At 36.3% G+C, this 19,852-nt stretch overlaps 1 protein-coding gene across 1 annotated transcript in view; it reads right to left on the bottom strand.

Moving 5' to 3' along the window:
• LOC150104340 (phosphoserine aminotransferase) overlaps positions 1-19,852 on the bottom strand; it is a 261,341-nt gene that overhangs the window by 79,366 nt on the left and 162,123 nt on the right. The window contains exon 6 of the mRNA XM_090396926.1: positions 19,338-19,432. Coding sequence (XP_090253052.1) covers positions 19,338-19,432 — 95 coding nt within the window. The remainder of the gene's footprint in view (positions 1-19,337; positions 19,433-19,852) is intronic.

Here is a 19,852-nt window from a genome sequence, read left to right as displayed (position 1 = left end):
TTGAAGTAGGTCGTTGATATACAGAAGGAAGAGGGTCGGTGAGAGAACTGAACCTTGTGGGATCCCAGCATTAGTTGGATGGTGAGAGGATAGGGAGCCATCTACCATCACACATAGTGTGCATCCAGACAGGAAGCTCGTAATCCATCTGCAGAAGTCTTGAGGCAGTCCAAATGATGGGAGTTTGCTTAGTAAGCCTTTGTGCCAGACTCGGTCAAAGGCTTTGGAGATATCAAGTGCAACTACTTGGGATTCACCGAATTTCTCCATGGCTTTTGTCCAGTGATGGGTGATGTATGAGAGTAGATCTCCTGTTGAACGGCTTTGATGGAATCCGTACTGGTGGTCGCTTAATAGCGTACCTTCAAGGTAGATTTTAGGAGTTGAGAATTGATGATTTTCTCCATTACTTTAGATAGGACTGAAGTGAGTGACATAGGGTGGTAGTTAGATGGCAGTGATTTGTCACCCTTTTTGGGAATGGGTTGAATGTAGCCCAGTTTCCAGGTGTTGGGATATATATATATACCAGTGGAGTAAGAGAGTGTGTACAGATGAGACATAGGATAGGAGTCAGTTCCGATGCACAAACCTTCAGGATAATTGGAGGAATGACATCAGGGGCAGGAGACTTTTTGTGTCTAATTTAGACAATAGGTTTGTGATGTCTTTTTGGCAAAAGGATACAGGGGCATTGTTGGATATATTAATTACTGTTTGGCCGTAGTAGGACAGTTTGCAACTGCAAGGGGTCTGGCATACTCCAGAGGGAGTGGCTGATCTTAGGTGAAGTGGATAAGAGATGCCAATTTCTTATGTGGTTTGCAACTAGTTGTGAGGTCATATTTCTTAGGATTTTTGTTAGTTTTTCGAATATACTCTGGATATATGGAAGTGATAGATTTAGAGTAATCTCTGCTATGAAGGGGGAGAGGGTTAAGTGATTTTAATATTTTTTCCTAACATTTTTAATAGTAAAATCATAATATTAAGATTAATATTTTTAATAATAATAATAATTTTTTTAAATATTTCTTGCCAAACCTCAACAAATTTGAGTGCATGTGACTGCCCCAAATTTGGGAAGCTTACATCCTAAGATTGTCAACCCAACAGCCAAGGCAACCCAATTTAGTCTGCTAGGTGGGGGGGGGGGTCACCTTTTAGGACTCTAGGATCGACTTCAGTTGCCTTTCTTCAGCCTCATTTGCTTAGTGTGAGTGTCTGCATGCACATATCATTGTTTTGTGATCCCTGAAGATGGCAATATTACATTGCTGAAATATAGGTAGTTATTAATTAATGTTTTTATAATGAATTTAGTTTACATTGTCATTTACTAAAAAATTAAAAGTACTGAAAATCTTAATTCAAGCGCATGGTCAATTAGCTTAATGTTTCTTTCTATTCAGCCTAAAATAGAATAGAACCATATGCAAACAGAAAAATTCCAGAAAAACAGGCAGGTGGAAGTGGAACAAAATCAGATGGCAAAAATTGATTATGAAAGTACAAGAAAATTTCAAAAGGAAGTATTTCTCTCTCTTATTGATTATAAGAAGGTATTTGATTGTTGATCCTGACTGTGGAATGTGATGAGAGCAATGGGAATATCTGAGCATCTAATTTTCTTAATCAGAGAATTGTATGACAATCAAAAAGCTTCAGTAAAAACATTCTTTGGAGAAGTGGACAGGGTTTCATTGGGAAAAGGATGCAGCAGGGTGGTATATTATGAAAATGGTTGACGTAGATAAAGACACCCAGTAGGAATTAAGATGATTGCAGAAAAATAAATAATTTAAGATATGCAGATGACACAACTGTCAAAGCAGAAATTAAGAAAGATCCAGAGCAGTTGATTCTGACAGTTAAGAATGAAAGCAAAAAAGCTGAGCTAAATTTAAATATCAACAGAACAAAAGTAATGGCATCTGGCAATTTTGATGAATTCATGATTGATTGTGGAAGGTACAATAGAGGTGATTGAAAATTACTTGATTTACTGGGGTCCAGAATAAGAAATGATGATCATGAAAGTTAAAATTAAAAGAAGAAAGAACATGGGATGGTGTCTGTATGTATGGTTGGGGGATGATATGTTAAACTTGACAAAAATCGTAAAAGACAGATTGGCAAATGTGCAAAAATTAGTACCGTTACGACAATACCATTTCCATTAGCGATGTATGGATATGAACGGGGGGCTCATTAAGAATGAAAAACAGAGCCAATTGGGTCATTTGAATTATGAATATTGAGATTTAAGAATCCTATGGATTACAAGAATGACTAAAGTTTTATAGAACATAAAGAGAATGCTCCTGTTGGAGGCAATGATTACTAAACAGAAGTTAATGTATCTTGGACATATGATGCGAGCAGATGAATCACTAGAAAAGGCAATTATGTTGGGGAAGATTGAGGAAAATAGTGAAAGAGTTGGATGGCCAACAAAGGATCTTCCCAACATCAATTTATAACTCAAAAGAAAAGACAAGAGATTGAATGAGATGGAGTTTATGTTCACAAGATCCTGAAGAGCTGGAAATACAATTCCTTTTATTCTGTTTTTTAGGACTTGAGTTTTACTATTGTTGACTGCCAGTGCAACATTTTTAAATAAATTATTAAGGTGGTTTTGGGCACTATGGATGTTAGTGTCAATTCTCATAATTAGGTTTAATAGAATGAAAACAGCACAAATAGTTTAACACAGGTTTCATAGTTCCAGTATTTTGTCTGTCAGAGATACAATATCCTACTTAATGGTATCTCCAGCTTAATGCGGCAAGGAGGCTTGTGCACACCAATGAATTCAAAAGATATGTCAGTGGTAGCTAAGCTGGTAGGGCCACCCTAGCTGGAAAGGTTGAGAGGTAGGGGCCAGACCTACTCCTCCAGATTGGGGTTTTTGCATAAGGCCGGTTACCTTACCAAGTAAACAATTCTACAACTCATATGTTGTAGAATTGTTAGACTGAAACAATAGAAAACAACCATGTAAGGATAAAGGTAACTGATTAAGAATCTTGGACATTTTAAAAGTAGCCACATTGAATGTGCGATGCATAACAACAAAGGAATTAGAATTAGTAAAACAACTAAAAACTAAAAATATTAATATAGCCATGATAACAGAAACAAAACAGAAATTAAAGGGAACAAAAGGTATATAGATGGTTTCACTATGCAGTATAGTGGAGTGGACCAACATGTCAGAGCTTCTAGTGGTGTGGACATTTTAATCAATAATAAATGGAAAAATTGAATAAGGAAGTACAGTTTTGTAAATGATTGAATTAAAACAGTTAAATTAAAAACAGTGTCCATGTAAGCAACTTAAATGTCATAGTAGTATATGCCCCTGAAGAAGGTAGGAAAGAGGATTCCGAACAATTTTATGAGGAACTACAAAAACAGTTAAATAAATGTAATAAAAATGACTATATATTATTAGCAGGAGATCTTAGTGCCAGAACTGGAAATAATCCATTCCCAAATGTTTTAGGGAAATTTGCATGAATAACAATGGTCAAGAACTATTAGACTTTTGTACTTTCAGTAATTTTAAAATAATCGATACTTTTTTTTCAAAAAAAAAAAAAAAAAGAATATAAATAAATATACTTGGAATGGCAGAGGAAAAATATAGCTCCACATATTAGAGATGTCCATGTTCACAGAGGAAGTAAAATTTTTTCAGATCATTATTTTGTAGTCTCTAAAATAGAAATACTAGCAAAATGGAGAAAGGAAGTAAATAAGAAAAAAAAAGAAATAGAACAAGTATACAAAGTATATCTATTGCAAGAAGAAAGCATTAGAATGTCAATCATGATTAACAGATTACCTAAAAGAAGCCCAAATCACTTTGGGCTTTAATTTGATAATCCATAAAGCAGCCTCTGAAATACTTAGAAAGAAAAATAAAATATTAAAAAGAAAAACATTAAAAATCTGGAACACAGATACAAAATGCAATAAAAGGAAAACAAATGGCATAGAAATCACTGATTCAAAACCATACAAAACAAATAGAAAAAATATACAAAAACAAAAGAAATATAACTAAAACCATAGTACAGAAAGCTCACCAAGATTCTTGGGACAGATTTGTTAATAAAATAGAAGACATACATAGAAGACAAGACATAGCCTACAAAATATTAAGGAAATTAATTAACAAAGAAAGAGATACAGCACAAATCAACAAGTATCCAGTTATCCAGAAGAACTGTTATCAATAAAATGCTGTATGCAGATGATCAGATTATATTATAAGACAATGAAGATGAATGTCCATGTGGTTAGCCTAGTGGCTATGAGCTTCGCAACCATATGCCTGGGGAAGGAAGTGTTAGGGGTTCAATTCCTGTTGCTGACGTGAGGAGCTTAAGGATCTTTCTCAGTCATAGCTAAGTTAGCTGGTATTGGGCATGGACAGCAAGGTTTTTCTCCCCATTTTATCTGTAGTTTTTTCCCTCCTGCAAGCAGGCAAACCGGCCCTGTGAACACATACGGACTCCATTCATGAATACTGCCCTTAGGGGATGCAGCAGACGAGTGACAAACCGGCTGCATTAATTCGGCGTAAAGCTCCCTCACTGGGGGGGGGGGGGGGGCTCAACCCGTCCTAGGATGGGTGAGAAAGATAGGAATGAAGATGACCTTCAAAATCAGGCAACAATACAATTTAAAAATTTCACAAAAGAAAACAAAAGTCATGGCATTTAAAGGTTGAGATCATGTTAGATCAAAAATAGTTATAGAAAATAAAATAATAGAAAAGATGCCACAGTTTTAATTATTTAGGCTGCATAATAATATATCTAAAGGATAGATTTCAGAAAATCTGTGGAACAATTAAAACAACACTTGAATAAAAATACAAGATGAGAAACTCAACTAAAAGTTCATAAAATAATGTGGCCACTCCCACTCTATTATATAGTTCAGGAACATGGACTGTTAAAAAGAAAGATGAAAGTAAAACGCAAGCTGCAAAGATGAGATGTTTAAGAGCAATTAAAGGATGCACAAAATTGGACTAAATAAGAAATGAAGACATCAGAAAAGAACTAGATATTTATCATGTAAATGAAAAGATCAAGGAATATATATATATATATAGAGAGAGAGAGAGAAATGGAAAGAACATCTATTTAAGATGGAAAGATATCGGCTACCAAAAGAGGTGGATAGATATAGGCCATAGGAAAAAAAAAGAGTGAGAAAGACCAACTGCAAGATGGAGAGACCAGTGAAGCTAGAACAGGCAAGTGCCTAATCCTTGAAGAGAAGAAGAAGATACAATATAGAACATTTAATAACACACACAAAAAACATGAACAATAAGTGAAAGATTGATTAGATGCCTAAGTAGCTATACTTGGATGTTGAGACGCATAGTCCAAGAATTAATCCAAAAACTTGGTAAGTTTAGCACAACTATATTCAGATTAGGGTGATTTTTAAACACTGCTGCCGATTTTTTTTTTTTTTAAATCTTTTCACGTTTGTATTTGCTGTATTGAAGCATAGTAGTGTTTTTATTTTTATTTATTTATTTTTTCCATTTCATTCTATACAAGGTATCCAAAGGCATGGTTAGTAAGACTGACTGACCATAGCTGTGTGAGAGATAAACAGTAGCTAACAAATTAATCTGAACACCCACATTTTAAAGAAAAATTTTAATTTTGTAAGAAAATAAGTATCAAAATTAAACTCCAACCTTTCCTAATCATTTATATGTGTTTCTCTATTCCTGATAAGTTAATTAATTTGCTTAGGCATGGATTCTACCAATGTAGAACACATTTTTCATATTTCCGCATCTTGAAACTTTCTAAGTCTCTTTCAATATGGCCCATCAAATTTTCTATTGGGTTAATGTCAGGAGAGTTACTTCATTGAAGCAATTGAGATTTTTGAGGAACTCTCATTTTTTTTGAAGTGTGGCATGGAGTGAGATCCTGTTGGAAGATAAGTTCTTTGTCTTTCTGGCTCTGTGGGACCACTCTTTTCTCCGATATTTTTATGTAATGGCCACTTTTCATCATACCAGTCAATACTTGTGTCTACAAGCAATTCTGAACGGCCATGTGTAAAACAACCCCAGAACATCTTTTTAGCTGGTTGTTTAGGAGCTTGTTGAAGGTGGGTGGGAGAAGTCTTCTCAGTCACTGATTTGCGAACATAGGATACTTGTTCTACATGGACAAAGAAATGGCTCTCATCTGAGAATATGACTTTCTTCCATTTCTCAACAGTCTGTACACTTTTTGCCCACTGGAACCTCATTTTCTTCATAGCCTTCATCAACAGTTTTTTTTTTTTTTTTTTTTTGAGGGGGGGGGGTCTATTGGCAGTCCTCCCTACTTCCAACAATCTTCGATGGACTGTCATGTCAAAAATATTAATCCCACTAGCTTAGAAACTACATTTGAGTAAGCATAGTTTTCATCCACATTTCCTTTTCTGTTGGGAGAAAAGGTACTTGTCTCCATATACCTCTTTAAAATTGCATCAACAGTATACAGACCGACACCACACTCATTGCCAATTTCTCTTTGAGTCATGGATGTGTGCTAAAAAAAAGTACATATTTTTGAACACTTTCTTGGAGAAGTATCCATTTTATAGCTACACAAAATGAATAAAACACTGCAAATGTCTATGCTATTAAAAATGCACAACACTAATAATAAACATCATAGAGACAGTAAAAACATGCACCACACTAGCCAAAACAGTGAATCAAAATCAAAAGTTATGAAAATTTAGCTTGTTCATATTAATTTGTTTGCTATGGTATTTGTGTTCAAGGCAGATGGTTGAAAATCTCCTATTATGCCTAGAGGCGAAAAAATGTTAAAAAATCAGGAAAAAAGAAAAATGGTGATTTGAAAACCATAACGGATGTTAAAAGGGACGAAAGTGAGGTGAGAGTGGCGGAAAGAAACGAAATTGAGAGAACGAATGAAAGTAGAAATGGTGTGACGCAGAAATCGCAAGTGAAAAAAATCGAAAGAAAAATGATAGCAAAAAAAGAAGGAATGATGGTGAAAGTTGGACGCATGTTGGACTGAAAGTACTGAAACAAAGAAAGATGAATGAGAGTAAAAGTGAGAAGAATGATAGCAAAAGTTGGATGCATGTCAATCCGAAAGTACGGAAACAAAGAAAGATAAATAAGAGCGAAAGTGAGAAGAATGATAGCGAAAGTTGGACCGAAAGTATGGAAAAAAAAGAAGGATGAATGAGAGAGAAAGTGAGAAAAGGGGGTCGAGAGTTAGAAAGATTGATAGAGAGAATGTGCCGCGAGATTCGGAAAGTGAATTGGATTGGATGAGGCAAGAAATGAAATGGATGTGGAATGAAATTAAGAGAATTCAGGTCAAAACTATTAAAATAAATCATGATGGCATGAAAGAGTTAACGAAAGATGAGTGAGTGGCGTTGTATGGCGACTCCATTATTCAAGGTGTGCTAGAGGATAAAATGCACAAGGTATGTTTTCCAGGCGGCAAAATGAGTAGAGTGATTGAGGCATGATATGAGGCAGGCACGAGCAAAAGAGTTAATAGTATTAATTGGTACAAATGATTTGAGAGAGAACAAAGAGCATGTCAGAATGAATATCAGGAGACTGCTTGGAAAGATAAAAGAGAATAGTGTGACAGGAAGGGTAGTCAGTGTGTTGCCTAGGTATGATTGTGGTGAAATGAGGCGGAGAGCAAGGATTATGAATGATATTCTGGCTGAAATGTGTGAGGAGATGGGAGTACAGTTTGTTAATGTGTGGAATGAGTTTGAGGGACGAAGTGAGCTGTGTGGGAGCGATGGACTGCATTTGAGTGGTTATGGTGTGAATCACTTGGAGAGACTGCTGCTGGAAGGTAGAGAAGTGAATAGAGAGAATGAATCAGTTCGAGAGGGGAGTGATGTAGAAGAGCAGGAGAGTAAGACAGGAGAGATTGAAGAAATGGATATGAATGGGGAAGTGAGTGGTATGAGTATTGAAAATGAGAGAATGGGTGTGCAAGAGGAGCAGGGAAACGGGGAGGCTCAGGGTGATCAGGGGTACACAGCGTGAGAAAGGTGGATGCTCCAAGAGGAGGTGAGAGCATGTGTGGGCAGGAAAGAAATGGGATGACCAGGGATCAAGAGTAAACAGATAGAATTGAAAAGTGTTCTAAAATGAAGAAGCAGAAAGGGAAATGGCCCCAGTCTAGCATGGAGAGATCACGAGTGAGTGGCATCAGTGGAACTAGCTGTAGATCCAGAAATGAGCTGTTGTGTTTGTATATCAATGCTAGCAGTATAAGAAACAAGGTGGATGAAATGGTTGCACTAATTGCGTCTGTTCACCCAAAGATTGCTGGAATAAGTGAGACATGGTTAGATGAGACGACATCCTGACAGGAATAGAGATGGAAGGGTATGATATGTTACGTGAGGATAGAAGGGGTAAAAAGGGAGGGGGAGCACTATTGATGATAGAGAAAGAGTTATGTCCATACAAGGTAGAGATGAATAGAATCAAATACTTGGTGGGATGTTGTTATAGACCTGGTAATGTGGATGGTGGTGATAGTGAAATGTATAGTCAAATAAGCCAAGCAAATAAGAAAAGAGTGATCATAATGGGTGATTTTAATTATGGTAATATAGACTGGAATGAAGAGAGCAACTGGAAGTAAAGAAAATGAGTTTCTTGAGTTTTTGAGGGATAACTACCTCAGACAGTATGTAATAGAGAGCACACGAGGATTAAGGGTCTTGGATTTGGTCATCTCATCAGAGGATGTAATTATAAATGAGGTGTCAAATCATCCACCAATTGGTGAAAGTGACCATGAGGTGATTACCTGGGTGGTTGCCAGCAGTGCAAGGACCCCTGTGAAAAAAGGAGACAGCTTGCGGGTGTAGCATGGAATGAGGAGTTAGCTGGAAAAGAGATCAATGCAGCTTGGGGGATTTTCAAAAACTATTTAGTAGGGGATTTTCAAAAACTATTTAGTAGATGCAATGTCTAAATGTATTCCAAGGGTGAGAAGTTAAATAAGGTAGGTGTGAGATGGATGAATAAAAAGATTAAGCATGCGATACAGAGAAAAAGGGCATTGTGGGGGCAGCATAAGAGAAGTGGAAGTAACCAATTTCATGAGGTCTACAAAGACCAGGCAAGGAGAGTGACTTGGTTAGTGAGAGTAGAGGAAATAAGTAGATCTGGGGGTGATGGTGGATAAGGATCTAAAATTTAGGCGACACTTCGCTAAAGAGAGGTATGAACAGCAGTTAGCTAATGAAGCCAAAAAGAATCCTAGGAAGTTCTTTCGATATTTAGCCAGCAAAAGAAAGAATGATTATGGAAGGATGACATTGATTGGAGGAAATGGTATAAAGACAGCTGTTGCAGAATGTGTGGTGGAGATACTTAATGAGCAGTTCATAAAGATCTTTCAATGTTGTGAATGTGACTTCATGGAGAGATTGAGAGCAGTTGATGATGGGGAGGTAAGACTGACTGTAAGTGAGCAAGAGGTGTTTAGGGAGTTGAGTAAACTAGATGTAAGTAAGGCTGTGGGACTCGATAATATATCACCGCGTATTCTGAAGGAATGTGCCAGAGAGTTGACACCTGCCTTGACATATTTTTTTAATACAAGTCTTGCACTGGGTCAAGTACCTAAAGAGTGGAAGGAGGGCAAGATTTGTGCCACTTCATAAAGAAGGTGACCGAACTCTAGCATCAAACTATAGGCCAATCTCTGTGTCAGGTGTTGTGGTTAAGTTGTTGGAGAAGCTTGTGAGAACCAGGATCCAGAGTTGGGTTGACAACAATGGTATAATCTTTGATGGACAGCATGAATTTGCTAAAGGGAGGTCATGTTTTAGTAATCTACTTACTTATTACAATAAAGTGACTGCTTCCTTGGACAGAGGAGAAGGATACACAGTAATATACTTGGATTTTGCAAAAGCTTTTGATAGAGTACCTCATGATAAGTTGACAGTCAAACTAGAGCAGATGGGGTTGAATATTAGATTAGTGCATTGGATTGGCTATCTGATAGGTATCAACACGTTCTGTATGGGGGAGGGAACGATATCCAGGAAAAGGAAAGTCACTAGTGGAGTGCCTCAGGGGTATGTTTTAGGGCCATTACTATTTAATTTGTATATTAATGATATTGGCGAAGATTTGGATGGAGATATTCAGTTGTTTGCAGATGATGCAAAGTTGGGACGAACCATAAAGAGTAGTGAAGATGTTGTGGCCTTGCAAGAAGACTTGAACAAATTGAGTGATTGGGCAAGCAAATGGGGATGTGAGTTCAATGTTGCAAAATGCAAGGTTTTAAAATTTGGAAAACAAAGATGGGATGCAGAATTTATGCTTGGTGAGAATATATTGTTGGAGGTAGAGGAAATAAGAGATCTGGGGGTGATGGTGGATAAGGATCTAAAATTTAGGCGACACATCGCCAAAATTGTGAAGACAACACAATGACTTCTGGGAATGATGCGGAGGACACTGACGTGTAGAAGTAGGGAGATTCTTGTTCCATTGTATAAGGCTTTGATTAGGCCACACATGGACTGTTGTGCCCAGATTTGGTCACCGGATTTTCAGAAGGATGAAGAGATGTTGGAAAGGGTCCAAAGGCAACTGACTAAGGTAGTTTCTGACCTCTGGAATGTTGAGTATGAGGAAAGATTGAGAAGATGTAATTTGCAGAGTCTGGTGGAGAGAAGGAAGAGGGGAGATATGATAGAGACCTACAAGTTGGTAAGGGGTTGTTATAAGATCAATGGTGGAGAAGTTCTACAGAGAATAGTGGGAGATCAGGGGAGAACCGGAGATCATCCCTGGAAACTGTATAAAGAGGGTGTGAGTAGGGGAGTGAGGGGCAGGTTTTTTTTGTGCAGAGTTTTGAATGATCGGAATGCCTTGCCTGAGAGTGTGGTGTCTGCAAGGAGTTTGAGTGTGTTTAAGACACGGTATGATGAGATGTGTGTGTGTGATAAAAGGACCTTCCAGATGAGTCTTTGGCTCCATGAGGTCTTGGGTAATAATAATAATAATAATAATGACAATTTGAAATCTCTGTATTACTTGCAAACCTCATAATGAAGCTGGCTGTTATCATCTTCACTGTCCTTAAGATAAATTTGCTCCCCTCTCTGTTCAAGGTATGCATACTGTGCATAGGGTGCTGTGTTCTTGCAATTTGTCATATTATAAACAAACTAGGAGATCTGCCAATGTTCAGGTTGAAAAACATCCACTGCCACAACTATGGTGTCAGCTCTAGCTGACAATGTCTAAATACCTTGCATGGAATCAAATGTGGAGAAAAAACAAAGCTTCACAACAGCAAATACAAACTTCAAAGACCATTTATGGAATTAGCAGCAAATTTAAAAAACTTGCCTAATCTTAATAAATATGGCTGTTTAAAACTTTCCAAGACTTGGGAAACATTAATTCTCAGACCTCCTGCTCAACAGCCAAAGCTGATTACTAGCATCAATAGAAGGCACCTTCTTATGACTTTATGCTTCTATCATCTTCCACTTATGTGTGTTTCGTTGTGTACTTACAATTTTAATATCATATCCCTGAAGATATATGAAGACCTACAGTAGCGAAGAAACTAATCTGAGCAAGCTGAATTTCCATCAAGTCTTTGGTTTTAGTTTCGGTTTACTATTTTCAGTTCTGATTTGAGTTCACTATTTTGGTTGAGAGCTGCATGTTTTAACTGTCTCTACAATGTTTATTCATAGTGTTGTGCATTTTTAATAATATAAACAAGTTGACATTCATAGAATTTTATTCATTTTGTGTGGAAATAAAATGAATACATCTCCAAGAAAAATGTGCTCTTTCTCAGCACACATCCATGATTCAAAGACAAACTACCAATGAGTGTGATGTTCGTTTGGGAACTGTTAATGTGATTTTAAAGAGGTTCAGGGAGACGAGCACCTTTTCTCCTGACAGAAAAGGAAAACTACACTTACTCAAGATCATTTACTAGTTAGGAAAAGCAAAATTAATCAAGACTGTCTGCTGTAGATTTAGAGATGGCATCTATTTATTGTATTTCATTCTTATAAAGTCTGTTTGGAATCACTGATAACTTTTTACACATTTTGAGCCATTGAAAATAAGTTGCTTTTTTATCATGGACAGTAGAGGCACTTTTTTTTTTTTTTTGAGAACCAGGGCTTGGATACATGTTAGGGGTTTGCAGTGGGGTAAGGAATGAAGGCGCTCATTCCGGTGAAGATTACTAGTTCAGTGCAGGTATTTGGATCATCATCATCATCAAATTCCTGATATGTACCCTCAAGTAGTGTACAGGATATGATAATACTGCATGAAAAATTTACACCATTACTAACTTCCTATCTACAATTTTCCACCAAATCAATCTGTTACCTGTCAAGACTTCAACATTGTCAGATCTTATATTTCAATCTTCTAAGGCACTATTTACTGTATCAATCCATCTATATCTGATCTTCCTCTGCATCTTTTTTCTGCCAACCTGGAAAAGAACCCTTGTTTTGCTAATCTTTCCTCTCCCATTCTGTTTAAATGACCATACCACCTGAGATTAGCTTTGCTAACACATTCCTGGATGCTAACAATATTAAGTACAGTCATACCCCAACTTACACGAATCCGGAGTTACGTGGTTTCATATATGTACGTAATCCCATCCCGCTTCATGCCTCACCACTAGTTGTATCTTTCCAGTGCTGGCCGCATTCGCCAGTGTCACACATGCTGTGAACAAGCACTGACATGTTTCGCGCGGTCTCCATTCATACACGATTTTTATAGTCTACAAACATTGCGATTGTTTAATGTTATGTTCTTGATAAAAATTTTATCACATAAAAAATAATAATGCCGTCCAAAGGAAGCAAGTCCAATTCTTCTACAGCTAGCAAGAAACGAAAATCATTCACTTTGGAAACAAAACTCAACATTATTAAGGATTTTGAAGGTGGAATGAAAATTTGGCTAGCAAAGAAGTTCGATCTACAGGAATCCACAGTAAGAATACATCATAAAAGAAAGGTTTATAGATTTTGGAGGACATAGATTCTAACGAGGAATGAATTGTAGCCACAAGGCAAAGAATAAAAAAATCATTAGCTTGCTATGAAAACAAATTTTGCGTGACAAGAAAAAGACATTATGCCGTCAGACGAATCTATTAGATTTTATGAAACCATTGACATCGAAATAACTTTCTTTTTTTATGTACGAAAAACTACAATTATGATTATATTTCTTAAAAAATATAGGTGTTTTTGTAAACCCTTGGTCCCTATTAACTAATATTTTGTATGTTTGTATGCAAAATTATACCTGAGTTACGCGAATTCGACTTACGCGCTTTTTGTTGGTCCCACCTACCGCGTAACTTCGGGGTATGACTGTACTCTCCTAATATCTCAATTTTTAATATGATGTTGTCATTGATGCCATCTGTTCACCCCCCTCTAATCTTTCTCAGGACTCATATCTGTGGTCTCTAGTCTTTCGTCGTGTTTTGTTTCTAATCTAACTCTCAGATCCATAAGTTAAAATTGGTTTGAACACTGTCTTTTATACAACTAATTTAGTGTTTTGACTAATTTCTCTCTTATTCCATATAAATTTATTCAGTTGACTTCCTACCATACCAGCTTTGTTGATTCTGTTGTTTATTCCATATTTAATTTTTCGTCTTCATTAAAAATCATGCCTAAGTAGCTGAAATGTTTTACTTTTCTATAGATTTTTTACTATAGATTCTCTGTTCAAATGCAGTTGATATTTTCAATTCTTCTGCCTATTTTCGATGTCTTTGTCTTGCTATTGCTGACCTTCATACCAAATCTATTACAAGAGTTATTCAATTAAGTCAGGGAAACTTGCAGACTTGTAGCAGATTTATTTAGAAGTATAACATAATCTGCATAAAGTAAAGAGCTGAGATTAACATCTCCAATTTTGATATCAGACTTAATACCACTTTCCTTCATAATGTGATCCATAGAGATAATAAATAACAGAAGACATAATGTACATACTTATCTGACACCAGATTTAAGACTAAGTATTGCTTGATATAATGCCCCATTGACACATAATTGACATATAACTGTAGCATTTAGAATAGCTTCTCTCTTAGCACCTTGTCATATGTCTTTTCCAGATCTACAAAACTTAAATACAGATATTTGTTATATTTCCACGATTTCTCAACTATATGTTGTAACGTGAAAAATTTGATCCTGACAGCCTCTATTTGGCCTGAATCCAGTTTGTTTTTTACCAAGCTTTTCTTCCACAATTCTTCTCAACTGTTTCTCAAGTATATTTGCATAGATCTTACCAGGAACACTCAGTAGAGAAATACCTCGGTAATTCTCACATTTAGTTTTATTTCCCTTTTTATATATGGATACTATGAGAGCTCTACTACAATCATCTAGAATTCATCTCTGCCCAGGCCTTCTAAACTGTGCTGCAGTGCAGGGACTGTAAGAATTTTATGCCTCCATACTTGACCATTTCTGGTCGATTATCATCTACTCCTGCTGCCTTTCCACATTTCAGGCTTTTGATGACTTTTTCTACTTCAACTATGGATATGCATTCCTGAGTGCATATCGGGTGAATGATTTTTACTAGTGTGCTGTGATCACTGCTAGTTTCATTTAGTAATTTTTCGAATAATTACTCCATACTTCAAGGATATCTTTTTCACCAGTTTCCATGTCACCTTTATCATCTTTAATTCCTTTTACAACACTCTTTCTTCCATTTCTGAGCTTTTTCAGCAGCCTCCAGAATATTTTGTCACCTTCTTGATATTTATTTTCTATGTTCTTACCAAAGTCTTCCCATGACTTTTGTTTAGCTTTCTTACATTTGTTTCTGTATTCATCCTGCAACACTGGGAAAACATCACTATCAACAATAACATAGTCAATGAGACTTTTGTTATTACTTGCCTCTTCTCTCCATGTAAATTTGTGCACATTTTTATGTTGAAACATGGTGTTAGTAATAACCAGTCCTGAGCAGAAATGCAACAGGTATTTGCCATTATTATTAGCTTTGCCCTTTTCTCAAAATTTTCCCAAAATCTTTTTGTATGTCTGACAATTATTTCCTACCCTGCTATTTAGATCCCCAACAAGGACTAACTTTTCCTTTTTCGTTGTGTCAGTTGCTTTTTCTAAAGCCCTCAAAAAATTCCTCCTCTTCCTTAGTAGAACCTTCTGTGGGACCATAGGCACAAATAAGTCTCATTGTCCAATTCCCCTTTCTGATATTTGCCCACATCACTCTACTTGATATTGCTTGCCATTCAAGAAGATTAGCCTCGTATTTTGTGTTCAATACTATAGCTACTTCTTTTCCCTGATTGTCACTGCCTTAATATAACATTTTGTATTTATTGTTCGGAAAAATCTCACCAGATTTTGTCTTTTTTGTTTCAGTCACCCCTATTATGTTGATCTGGTACCAGTGGCGTATTTAGGTATAGGTCGTATAGTCCCGGGGCTAGAGCGGCAAATTTTGAGGGGTGGCGGAAATTTTCGGGCTCTCATTTTTGTAATTATATTTATATTATGAATTTACGATATAAATAGGTTATGCATGTAAATCAACATGTTCATTAAATATGGAGGTGGTGTTCTGCAGGCCTAGGTGCAGGAAATACCTAAATACGCTTCTGTCTGGTACTTATTCAATTCCTCAGCTAACTCCATTTCTTTGCCATTCAGGATTCTTATGTTGATAGTACCAATCGTGAACTCTGGTGATGAGCTGGGGTGTGTTTTTGTTCCAGTAGCTGACTTTTTGCTGTTCACCCTTGTCCCCTGGCAAAAACAACAGGGGGCCTTGTTTATCCAGGCAAAGCCCCATCCTGCATGAAATTCTGTCATGTTGTACCATCATTTTATATTTTGGTTTAAGCTAATAAGAATATAATTTAGTCGGCTAAATCCCAAATTGCCAGTCCATCCTCGTACATTCAATATCCAGGTAGATACCTAACAGGGTGCACCACGAGAAGGTGAGGATTGCACATTAGGTCAGAAGTCCCGGTCGGTTCTCCACATTCCTTTAAAGGCGATGTGGAGGTCTCCTCTCAGTTATATAGCTTTGACCCTTAAGCACCCCAGTATTTGGGTCATAATAGCGAAAACAGTAATCTGACCATGGAAAAGCAGCATAAAAATTACAGAGGTCATCCCAGTAAGAAAGAACAATTATAGTGATATAGAGTATGAAGCTAAGATTGGCTAGGTGGAGGATGAACTGTAGAGAAGGAAACTTGAAAAAGATTGTAGTCAAAGTTTCCAATGAGAGAGCAGACATCCACAGTATATTTGGAGGGAGAGTTGGTTATGAAAAGGTCATAAACTTAGTTAGAATAATGAGGTTTTTATAGTATTCTGAATGGTAGATTGACTATTTGTATTAGGTCATGACTGATGGCAAATGATTCAGCTTCCCTACCAGCTTGATCTATGATGCTGAAGTAGGGAAGCCAGTTTGTGCTATGGACATTAAAGTCTCTATGAAGGACAATCTCACAATTTGGGTAATTGGTTTGTAAGAAATAAATTTTTAGTGATAGGTAGTCAAAAAAGGACAGCAGCATTGTCAGTTACGAGAGTGGTAAAGGTAGCAAATGAAGGCTGTAAAGTGAGGTAAGGAAATTTTAAGCCAGAGCAGATCAAAAAGTGGGGATTCTAAGTTGGATAGCATTTGACAGCAGATATCACATTTCACAGAAGCATATATTCTATCCTTTTGTGAAATGCATTGTGTAGGATGGGATAATTGAGGTGGATGCCAACTGTGGTTCTGTTAGGAAAAAGACATTACGTTTTGATGCATAAGTGGTGATGTATGTCACTAATTGTTTGTATTAATTAGCACAATATCTTTAAAGCAGAGGTTGCTTACGTAAATTTGGTTTGCTACATAATATTCAAGTGTTATTTCATATCCATTTCTTGAGTTTGTAAACAGTCAAGGGTAATAATAAAAAGATATGGTGCTGAAGAGTCTCTTACAGAACTTCAGTGGTAATGGGAAAGTTTCAGTCAACACTCCCTTAATTATTATTCTTACATGTAATTCTGGTATGGTTCTGCTTTTGCTTTGATTATTTTCAAGGGGATGCCATAATAACTGAGAATTTCAAACATCCTTTTGTCTGTAGATTGAATTTAAGGCTTTTGAAAAATCTATAAAGTTTAAGATTTAAAAGAAAGTTTCATCTTTCTCTTTTTAGGCCATTTAAGACAGTAATGTGCTTGATAGTACTTCTGTCTCCTCTTTTTTTTTTTTTTTTTTTTTTTTTTTTTTTTTTTTTTTGTTTCACACCAACTGAGTATGCTTCATTATATTATACTTGAAAACAAGGGTAAGGATTAAAACAAGAAATTATATTCTTGTTTTAATCCTTACCCAAGTGTAAACAAACAAAGTTTGTATGTGACATTCCAACAAATGAGCATGCCTACCATTTGTATGTAGAAACATTCATGATGTAAATATATCCAAAACTATTGAACCCTTACAAAACAAATGGGAATTTTAAAATATTTAGTAACTATTAAATCAAAACTATACAGAATTCAAAGTTTCCCTATTTATGTAAAATATAGGGAAACTTTGAATTCTGTATAGGTATTATCAAGAGCATACGTACATGACTTGCTACAGCCTAAGTTGTAATGTTATATTTCTGCTACTTAAGAAATATAACCCTGCCTTTTGAGAGGAAACCATACATGATGATCTCATCATCATCATCATCAAAATCCTGACATGTATACCCTTAAGGGGTGGACAGGATATGATAGTATACTACATGAAAAAACTTACATCATTACTAACTTACTATCTACAGTTTTCTGGAATCTGTTACCTGTCAAGACTCCAACATTATCATATCTTATATTTCTATCTTATAAGGTACTTTTTTACTGTATCAATCCACATATATCTTGGTCTTCCTCTGGGTATTTTTCCTGCCAACCTGGCAGAGAACACTTATTTTGCTAATCTTTCCTCTCCCTTTCTCTAGAACTCTAAATCTTTCTACAAAATAGGTCAGTTCAGGAGGTTAATTTCATTTTTTTTTTTTTTTAACATGTCAACAGGATGTTTCAATAAGAGGTCACTTGAATATTTCAGAGTACTTGAGGCTGTAAGGAACAAGCTTTCAAGATCATGATTTTGACCTATGCAGTAGTTCAGTTTATTTATTTATTCTTATGGCAAAAGGAATACAATACAGCTACAGGTCAATGTCCAGTCTAGAAAGCAATCCAGGGTAGAGTTTAGCTGGGTGTCTATAATGTTAGTGTGTGCAATTCTTTCCCAGATGGGGTCACAGTATTCTGCTGCAGAGAATGTGAGGGCTAGTGCAGACAATCTTAGGACTTCTGCACCACAACCCCAGGTTGTTCCAGCAAGCCTTGAAATGATATTGTTTCTTGTTTTAATTTTGTTGGACAGGTTGGTGATGTGTTTTTTATAGATTAGGCTTCTGTCCAGGCTCACTCCAAGGTATTTTGGGTGAGGCTCGTGTTCTACCATTTTGCCACTGAAAGAGAGGTTGAGGTGTCTATTTGCCTCTGCATTGTTCAGGTGGAATACTGTGGACACAGTTTTTGTTGGATTTGGCTTCAGATACCATTGCTTGAAGTACTCTTTCAGGATGTTCAGGTCTGTGTTCAAGGTTGATTCCAGGTTGGCAAAAGAGGTAGATTGGTGTAGGATTGCTAGATCATTGGCATAAATATATTTGCTTGAGCTGGTATGTGGTAAGTCAGACACATAGATGTTAAAGAGTAGAGGGGCTAGTACAGAGCCCTGTGGAGACTATTGTGGAGGAATCTGGGCCTGCTCTTTTTTCCACCAATATGGACCCGGATCTTTCTGTTGGAGAAAATAGATTCAAAAAGATGGAAATTATTTTGCACCTTATAATAAGGTTGGCAAAAGAGGTAGATTGGTGTAGGATCGCTAGGTCATTGGCGTAAATATATTTGCTTGAGCTGGTATGTGGTAAGTCAGACACGTAGATGTTAGAGTAGAGGGGGCTAGCATATAATATGATTATATTAATAGTGTGAAATGCTGTTTTAGATCAAATTTTTAATTTATTTAGGAATATAATAAATTTCATTTCATAAGTCATGAACTCAAAATATAGCATTTGAATATAAAATTAAAAGACAAAATGTCTCCTAAACTAGATAATGAATTTAACCACACCAACCTTTGAAATATCTATAGGCCTGGTTATAATGTTTGATGACATATCACACACTAGAGGGATACCATTAGTTTCAGGAATGAAGTCAAACTCAACACCTGAAAAAAAGAGGGAAAAGTGTAAAAATCATAATTTAAAAATATGGTCAAATTCTTATATATATAAAGAAAATTTAAAAGTAGCAAGCTGCACACTATTAATAGGAATAAATAGTATGAGAATTTCTCCATGGCTTGAATATTAGAAAGCAGCAACCTGGACTGTATCCATTTGTACCTCTGTTGCAATAGGATGGGTGACCACAATGGTGGTCTTGCATCTTTCCACTGAGAAGTGTCCAAAATATATACATCAGTATCAGGGGGCACCACCAGGTGAGGGTAGACAAGAAAATGATATGTCTCTATACTTATTATTCACATTCAGAAACACATTCATTTAAAAAATTGAATATGAGTGATTTTGTGTCACATAGCACAACATCTATATAAGATATGCTTGTTAGCATAGGTGACAGT

Source organism: Typopeltis vanoorti, chromosome 8 (assembly GCF_054136105.1).
Source record: "Typopeltis vanoorti isolate ZY-2024b chromosome 8, IOZ_Tvanoo_1.0, whole genome shotgun sequence".
NCBI lineage: Eukaryota > Metazoa > Arthropoda > Arachnida > Uropygi > Thelyphonidae > Typopeltis > Typopeltis vanoorti.
The sequence above is the reverse complement of the archived record's forward strand: the minus strand, read 5'-3'. Positions and strand labels throughout refer to the sequence as shown.